The sequence below is a fragment of the Amblyomma mixtum genome, chromosome 7, assembly GCF_055824585.1.
Source record: "Amblyomma mixtum isolate Tamu chromosome 7, ASM5582458v1, whole genome shotgun sequence".
In the NCBI taxonomy this organism is placed as follows: domain Eukaryota; kingdom Metazoa; phylum Arthropoda; class Arachnida; order Ixodida; family Ixodidae; genus Amblyomma; species Amblyomma mixtum.
The window spans coordinates 85,572,383-85,581,267 of NC_143018.1; the positions used below are offsets into that span (position 1 = coordinate 85,572,383).

Consider the following 8,885-nt stretch of genomic DNA (forward strand, 5'->3'; position numbering starts at 1 on the left):
TGGGCACGATAGTGACACGGCCGCGGTAGATCAGCGGGTAGCCGTCCTGGACGCCGTGGCCGGAGAAGCGCCGCGCCAGCACCGTGGCCACCGTATCGCATGGCGTCTGCACCGTAGTTGGATAAGGTGATGCGCAACAAAACGCAGGGTTTCAGTGGCAGCGCGATTACCAGTCCATATTTTAGTACGATACTTCACTGCGCCGTCACAGTCATCTTAAGTCGTTCACTGTAGGAGGCAGGCTTGTGCTGATCTCCAGCCCTTTCTTGTGCCAGGTGCGCCCATCTTCCAAAATATGGGCTAAGCTTGTCTCCTGACTTGGCTCCCTGACGCATAGAGTTTATCAAAGTTACCTGAATGAAACAGTCGCGCCGCCGTTAACGCCACTTTCCTATAGAAGACTTCAATCGCCAAGGACATACTGGGAAGACAATTTCTTCGTATTTGGTTAGGCTGTTGTTACAGGAAAAACGTGGATTGCGCGTCGAAATACGCAGTTTCGCTGCAATGCTCTGCTCTGGGCGCGGATGAAATAAATTTAATAGTGCGTTTTGCGCATCCTACGTAAATATAACGAAAGTGAATGTTTGGAGTTAGGTTGGTATGAAAATTCTTACAGCATTTCTTCGGGGTTTCCCGCTAGAAGAGTTGCACTGTGACGGTCGAATACAGATTTTGTGCCTAACGATAACTGACCCAGATACGAACCTCATCATTCCGACACTTCTGCGCCTCTGCACAGTTGATGACCGAAGGCAGCGCCACTTTTCTATCTAGATAACATTGAGGAACTGTATGCCGCGGCACATATTAAACTTTCATCCTCTTTTAGCATTCTGGACATCCACTAGGGAAGTCGCCTACTTATCAAGTTAATTCAGATCCTTCTGTTTTCCTCACCTCCTGTATTTTCTTTATGGCGATCATGTCAGCAAAAAATGACGTCAGCACTCAAAATCAAGCAAAGTTCGTGCCCTTTACGGCTACCTTAAAATGTCATTTTCAACTAAACTCATCACAAGTTGAGGGAACGTATCCCCTCGAGGAACGGAACACAATTTTTAAAGAACACAACCCGGAAGACGCGGTTTAACGGGAACTCCCGCACTTTTGGCCTGTGCAAAAATATTCGGCGCTTGACTGAAAGCGTCGGCACACTACAGGACGCTCATGACCCAATAATGGAAGAATTCATACACGCTGCATACAGGAAGCTGTGCTGTACATGGTTCTCAACAGCAAAGTTTACAGGCAGGAGTGACAGGGCATGCAGCCAGCAGTCACCAACAGTGGCAAAATTCATGCACGGAGCTGACATGGCTGCCTGCTGGACATCATTCATAATGTAAAAGTTTATACCCTGGGGTTACAGGACGATATGGACAAGGCTCATGCAAGCTGGCAGTAGGCAGAGCCGGTAAGCGGGTCAGCTAGATGGTTGTAAAGAATTCTTCCTCCATATACGACTCGCAAAAGAAACGAAAAGCACACGAGGCCAAAGTGAAGGGAAGGAGTGCGTCATTAGTTCCTTTGGCAGATAGAAATATCATTACTGGCAGTGGCGGGCACGTTTCTAGCGCTAGGCAAGATCCTCTGCCGTGTTTTCGTTGACGTCAGTGGAGCGTTTATATATAATCGGGGTGCGTAGGACGGCGGCAGCAGTTGGTGTTGTTAATGGTATTTTAGGGCATTGGAAAATAGCTAGTTTTTATTCTCTTCCTTCTCTGCACCGCCAATTCTCTGATTCCAATGCATTTTAATTCCGAGTCCGCCATTACTATTACTGGCACAATGACTGCAGAATACGCAGGGGGGGGGGGGGGGTAGAGGGGGGGAGGGGGGGAGGGGGCGTACCTACACAATTCTTAAGCCTCAATCAAACTGAAGAACTTGTCATAACATCCCGAAAGAATTCGGCCTAAGGAATCCCCAAAGAACCGAGGTGCATAATGGGGGTTCAACAGCGTGAACACACACAGACCATGAAAGAGACAAGACACTCAAACCAGCTCTGGTTTGTGTCTTGTCTCTTTCTTTGTCTGTGTGTGTTTGCGCTGTTGAACCACCATTACAAATATACTCCAACAGCCCAGTCTGTAGCTCTTCTACAACTAAGGTGCTCCTCTATAACCTCGGGGACAGAGAGATATCCCTGATGTCCGTCAGCTAAAGGTAGGAGCACGTATCTCAATATCTAGCGTGCATGCACGTAAAAATATCTCGGAGCAAGAAGGCGCCAACGTAGCACTGCCCAGTCACTTTGAAGCGCCGTTACTCGATTTCAATTCAAGGTTAACTGCGTGGTGTCAATAATGGCCTATAAGTTTATCGCGCTCTAAGTAAGACAATGAACGCGCATGAAGCTCTCGTGCATTGCCGGAGCTAAAAATTTGGCTGCGGTTTAGCTCTGGTTAACCCTAGTTGAATTGCGAAAGCAATTGAGCACGCTGTCTCTTCCTCGCTTCGTTATTTCGTTGTTGCCTCTGATCGCGCTCTCCATAACGACTAGAATCCACTGAGGTGAAGCGCATTTATATATATATATATATATATATAAGATGCGAAATTGAGAAACGCTTCGTTTATTGGGAGTCGACGTTTCGGACAGAGCCTGTCCTTTTTCAAGTCTTGAAAAAGGACAGGCTCTGTCCGAAACGTCGACTCCCAATAAACGAAGCGTTTCTCAATTTCGCATCTTATTTTAAACTAGCAACCAAGTACGTTTACCTTATTGTGCTATATATATATATATACCCCCGCGAGGCGACACCTCCTTTCCCTCTAGCCCAGCGGAGAACATCTGGTGGAACGAGCGGCGGCGTCGACGGCGGCGCCATCTGTTCGAGCGTGGCTGCGGCGTTGCTAGGCAACGGCGGCTCAAGGTCGTTCGTGGGCCACGGCATACGGCCGAAGTGCGACCACGCGACGAGCCAAGCTGGCTGGCGCAGTGTTGCTTTCGCAACAAAAGTTAATGCACATGCAGTGCGTGCCCCTAGATGGCGCTCACGTATGCGGCCGAGGGCGCGTAGCAGCTGCTGTTGTCCGCCGCCCACGTGGCCTGCTCGCAGCTGGTCCAGGGGGCCGAGCTCTCCACCCAGCGTAGCAGGTAGATGAGGGCGTGCGACACGACGCTGTACTGCGGCAGGTTGGCCATCACCGCGAAGTAGGCCATCGAGTAGCTCAGTCCTGAGGCGGAGCACGGGGCGAAGGCAAGCGAGGCGCGTCTTTTCTGTTTTTTTTTTTATCGAGGAACAGCTCAGAGCGCCCAAGCCTCGGCAAGGAAGGAAATGGAGCATGCGTTCACATTTTCAAATTTCAAATTTCAAATTTTCTTTATTTCAGCATCGTTTACATTGATACTAGAGTGCCATAGACTAAAAGCCACTCAAACGTCTTGACGAGGCCCACGAGCCCATACACTTGACATAGGCTGACACAGCAGGAAATCGTATACAGTGCAGGAATTTACACACACTGCCCGCATGCAAGCAGGAAAACAAAATTGAAACCAAAAAGAAGGAAATACAAATTAACAAAGAGAAATCAACTTACACAATGCTATTGCCACGTATCATTGTAGTGTCCGCTCGTTCGCGCAAGGCCGCAGGAAAGGGGTGTTATCATTTTTGTTCGTGACGCGAGAAACGACCGGACTAATCTCGATTGATCACAGCCATGAAGAGCTGCATCTACGTGTTTCCAGATTACTCTAGATGATCTCGACCTGTTATCTCGACGTTTCCTTGCCGGCTTTAAATTGAACGATGCCGCGAGCAGCGGGCATTCGTAGTTCTACGACTGACGAGCACGCTTGTTGCTTACGCCGCCGCCGAGTGATTCAGTTCTTTTGCGGGCGCAAGTCAGCCCTAATAAAGAGCTTCGTTTCCAAGTCTTGCTGGTGTCTTCCTGACCGCTGGACTGCCGTCACTACAACGTGACACTATTTAAATAACTGGGAAGCAGAAAATGAAGCATTTGGTTTGGTTTGGTTTGGTTTATGGGGTTTAACGTCCCAAAGCGACTAAGGCCATGAGAGACGCCGTAGTGGAGGGCTCCGGAAATTTCGACTACCTGGGGTTCTTTAACGTGCACTGACACCGCACAGTACACGGGCCTCTAGAATTTCTCCTCCAAAGATATTCCAGCCGCCGCGGCCGGGATCGAACCCGCGTCCTTTGGGTCAGCAGCCGAGCACCATAGCCACTGAGCCACCGCGGCGATGAAGCATTTGCTTTCCGTAGTTAGTGCGAGTGCGTGGAACTTCCCACTCTTGTGACGTGCGAGTGTCGCGCACTTTTCTTCTTTTTGTGAGACGGGAAACAGTATTAAAAAAATTGTTATTGTACTTTATGGCCATTTTATAGCGCTTAAGAAGGGTCATTTTATGAAGGTGACGTATTGAGAGTAAATTGAGGTCTTTAAAAAGGGGTTCTGTTGCAAAGGACCTCTGATCCTTTCGAATTTCAGGCGATGAAATTGTTTCGCTCACAGACTAGTGTCTTCTTAAAGTTATGAAAGAGGAAAAGAAAAAGAGGACCTTAAATGTTATCCGGTCTGCTGGTTTTCTGATGGCCAGAAAAAAAAATCGAAACGAATAGAGTGTTAAGTAAGCCGGATCTTTAGTCTAAAAGAAGGTGATAAACTCGGTTTCCTAGAATTGCTTTTCCAAAATCTCGTTTGGTTGTGCTGTGAAAAAAAAGCAACAGATGATCCATCGGAGACTCTCTTTTAAGTCTTTAAGGTTAAGTTGCTCGACCTTTCTAAAAATGTCAATGCAACGCCGATAAACCACCTGAAGACTGTTTACGGAGTCCTAAAAATCTTTGTATGGGGCTCGCCTGCAATAGGAACAAAAGGAGTGCTACCGTTTAATGACGCAATCATACGTCAGTTTATGATAGCGGCAACCTCCACGATGCTCCTTCTTGGCAGGAATTTCATGGCTTAGCCGCCAACTGCGCATAACGTGTACGGTTATTGAAGTTCTGAATAACAATGCACCAACTTAAAATTATCAGTTGCTTGCTAGGGATCAGACAGTCGCTATTTGGACACCCCTACCTAGGGTGTTTTTCAATATGAATATTCATCGTCAAGGTTACTTCATCGCCATCACCCGCCGCTGTTGCACAGCGGTTACGGCGTTCTGCTAATAAGCGCAATGTCGAGGGTTCAAAATAGACCGTGGCGACCGCATTTCCATCCCGGTGAGATGAAAAAGTTCTTGTGGGCTATTATTTTAGAGTTTCCTTAAAACTCCTGAAATAAGCGACGGGAAGCATGCTAGTACTGTATGGTGTGCCACACGGAAAACAGCAAGCGCTATGCGCGTGAAAACTTAAGCGGTCAACTCTCTCGCCCAAGCGTATGGCAACTGTTTCATAGTTAATTGTTTCGGGAATATATTTTCGACATGCAAACCATGATTCGTAAGGTACACCGCACGTGGCCATACTAGAGGAAAAAATATGGCACATTCAGTGATGTCGGTTCGCGGTTTTCGGTGCTTTAACACGCAACGCACACCCAGCGAATTCGATGGAAGCAACACTTGCACTCATTGCGTTTCTCTCTACTTCATCCACCGGAAACTAATAGGTGACTGCAAGTGACACTCAATCACGAAGCTTCTCACTCGAAAATCAGAGAACGATCGCACCTACTGACGCCTCCCTTACTAACAATGTCTCTCAGATCGCAACCTTTCCATTAGGAGCAACGCGGACGCTACGTTCACTGCTCATCCGCAATGCGGCGCGCTCCGACGTTCTGCCTTGCTGTTCCATGCTGCCGTAGCATACATATACAGAAATACTATGTTGTGGTGGGAGCCACCGCTACCTTCCCCCGGCCCTCAGCCAGCGAGTAGGTTTATTCAGCTGTCCCACCACGCTGTGCTGGGCTTCTTACACTTTCCGTGGTGGATCGGAACCGCTTGGCCTGCCTGAGCCTTACTGAGCACAAAAGTTAGCAAGCGAAGATGAGCACTACAGAGGGATACGAAAGGGTTTGATCCGTTATTTTCGACCGATATGACAGTCATTACATAGAAGCTGTGATGCAAGTCCATTCGCACGGAATAGTCCATTCGCACGGAGTGATAGTCCATTAGACTATCACTCTTTACGGTCGCAAAGCGACCAAAATTGCAATATAGTTAGCTGTATCTTGCCCGTTATCATCTACAGGGGAGAAACGTGGAGGCTAACGAAAAGGGCTCAGCTTAAGTTAAGGAAACACAGCGAGATATGGAAAGAAACATGATAGGTGTACCGTTATGAGAGCGTAAATGAGCAGGGTGGGCGATGGAATATACGCGGATTAATGACATCCTGGTCGAAACCAAGGGGAAGAAATGGGCTTGGGCAGGACATGCATGCGAAGGCAAGATAACCACTGGTCCTTCAGGGTAACGGAGTGGATTCCAAGAGAATGCAAGCGTAGCAGGGGGCGGCAGAGAGTTAGGCAGGCGGATGAGATTAAGAAGTTTGCTGGGATACGGTGGCCGCAGCTGGCAGTGGATAGGGTTAATTGGAGAGAGAAGGGAGAGGCCTTTGCCCTGCAGTGGGTGTAGTCAGGCTGATGATGATTATGAAGCTGTCCTAAGGCGACATTCGTAAACCAAATAGAAATTCGGTTAACTTTTGCGCATCAGGTAACTTGACATAGGTCTCTACTTTTGTTCCAAAAACAATATGTGTACTGGTACTTACAAGGCAAATTACGAAATAAATGTTTGGGAGTGCGGGAGTGTGCTCATAGGTTTGAAATTTCTGATGGCAAGGAAAGATAGGATGTTGCACAGCAACCACCTGGCTCGCGATTTCCTTGTTAACGGAAGCGCGCACTCACCTCGGAAGAGTGGGCAGCAGTTGAAGATGCCGCGGTTGCCGCTTTTCGTGAACTGGGAGACAACGGACTCCACGTAGAGCACAGGGTAGCAGATGAACGCAGTCACAATAATGTAGCTCACGATGAAAGTCCCTGCACAGACGGGACACTCAGCATTGTCAGAACTTTAGATGAAAAGCACCGAACAAAGTTCGGACTATGTAACCTTTCGAAGTTGCATTGCTGTGAAAAAAAAAACATGATTGCACGGACGCACATGGCAAAAATACGAATACGAGGAAGGGAAGCGCGAAAGAAGAAGTTAACACAAATATGTAGACAGTAACGGATTAGGCATGTTTATGAATAACTGATTGTCTGCTACGGAGAAATCAATTACGCAACCAAACAGCAGTTTCTTGAGTGGCTTATGCAAGCTACCAAACGTAATGAATTTACCCCAGCCTCATGCACTACTAAGGGAAGGCTCGGGCGGGATTGAAATATTTAGCGAGTGTGGTAAACCCTGTTCAGCGCTTTGCTCTGGGCACACGAAGCTGATAAAATGGGCCCACCGTACGCGACTTCGCCCACGCCTTGTAGAAATCATCTCGCCACCTTATTTATTTTTCCTGGTGTGCACCGACAGAGTGATTACAGAACACCCCCTTTACTTGGAGCTCCTTATTTCCATAGCTAAAAAAGTACGAAGTCCTGCAGGGTTCCCAAGAAGAAGGCACTACAGAAAATAAATATATGGTCGTGCCTATCCGAGGTTCATAGAAGGTTTCACATCGCCTCAAATTGGTAGCGAGCTAGTGAGACGTCGACGCAAGCCTCATGGGCGCCTCGAATATGAGTGGATTTCGGCAAGCAAATCCGAGCCCCTGTGTGCTGATGCTAGCGATTGGCCTCACGCCAATTGAAACGTGAAAATGCACATATGAGAGAATGCGCGTTGTCTACTAAATTTTGCTTTCTTGAGGACGCGCTTCCATAATTATCAGGGCACCGTTAATACCACACTAAAGGAGCTAAAGTTAGGGGGGAGGATGAGATTGAGAAATTTTCTGGGATACGGTGGTCGCAGGTGGCAAACGACAGTGTTAATTGCAGAGACGTGGTAGAGGCCTTTGCCATGGAGTGGGCGTAGTCAGGCTGGTGATGTATGATGTGTGTGTGTGAACTTTCATGGTGGAGTAACGAGGAGCTTGTTTATCGACTCTCCAGAACATTGCCAGGTCGAAGGGCATCACCATATCGCAACAACGTTGTATGCGCTACGGTAGCTCCGTATTCCCGGACTCACCGATCCCGTACCGCAGTACCAGGAGCGGGCACCAGAGCAGGCTCCTCAGGTTCATGGAGATGGCAGCCAGGGCCGCGTACTGCTGCGTTTTGTTGGACCACGTCTCCCGCTGCCGTGCCATCTCGTCCGCTCAGCAAGCAGAGTTTGCTGGAGAGCGAGAAATGGACGTTACTGCGAGCCAGACCTGAACAGGAGGCTATTCCGGGGCGACATCGCTTCATGCATCAAGCTGTTCTCATCCTCTTCAGCGCGCGCTGAAGCTGCTGATGGTGACAGTGATATCTGCGTTCGTCTGGATTAGGCACATTCGCTTTCAAGAGTAGTATCATGCCCTGTACGAGTGTGTAGGTGTTATTATTTAGGCATACTCCATGCGTGCTTTTACAGCTACATCGCGAGGCTGCATTCAGTCCGCCCCCCCTCCCTCTCCGACGCGAACACGCTCCGATGCACGCGAAATGCAAAAGCTGCCAAAGCGACGACAGCCTTCGCTGTAGAACTCCTTATTGATATCTTTAGTTCAGGGGGGAGGAGGAGGGGGGGGTTGTTTCTCAAATACGGCAGTCCAAAGGCGCTTGCTGCTGGGTAGACACTCTTCACCAGCTGAAGAGGGGCCCGAGCTGGCCAGTACCGCCTCGCACTGCTTGAGGCTCCTCCTGTTTTCCTCAATGTCTGAGTTTGGTTTGCTAGATGCCAAGACTGCGTGGTAGAGGTGCGGAACCTTTCCGCCTTGCGGGCTTAACCT

The 8,885-nt window shown here is 48.7% G+C and overlaps 1 protein-coding gene across 1 annotated transcript; it reads right to left on the reverse strand.

Moving 5' to 3' along the window:
- Positions 1 to 2,985: 2,985 nt before the first annotated feature.
- LOC149336699 (sodium-dependent dopamine transporter-like) lies at positions 2,986 to 8,264 on the reverse strand. The gene is made up of 3 exons (XM_089554754.1): positions 8,141 to 8,264; positions 6,853 to 6,984; positions 2,986 to 3,186 (listed from the first exon to the last, which is right to left on the reverse strand). Exons 1-3 carry the CDS (start codon positions 8,259 to 8,261, stop codon positions 2,993 to 2,995), a joined length of 447 nt encoding a protein of 148 aa, XP_089410880.1. The 5' UTR covers positions 8,262 to 8,264; the 3' UTR covers positions 2,986 to 2,992.
- Between the last annotated feature and the right edge of the window lie 621 nt (positions 8,265 to 8,885).

Coding starts and splice junctions, on each gene's coding strand:
- LOC149336699 (XM_089554754.1), bottom strand. CDS start 8,261: ATGGCACGGCAGCGGGAGACGTGGTCCAACAAAACGCAGCAGTACGCG. Junction 6,985..8,140: donor GGTACTGCGGTACGGGATCG/GTGAGTCCGGGA, acceptor CCGTCTGTGCAG/GGACTTTCATCGTGAGCTAC. Junction 3,187..6,852: donor CTGCTGCCCACTCTTCCGAG/GTGAGTGCGCGC, acceptor GCTCCGCCTCAG/GACTGAGCTACTCGATGGCC.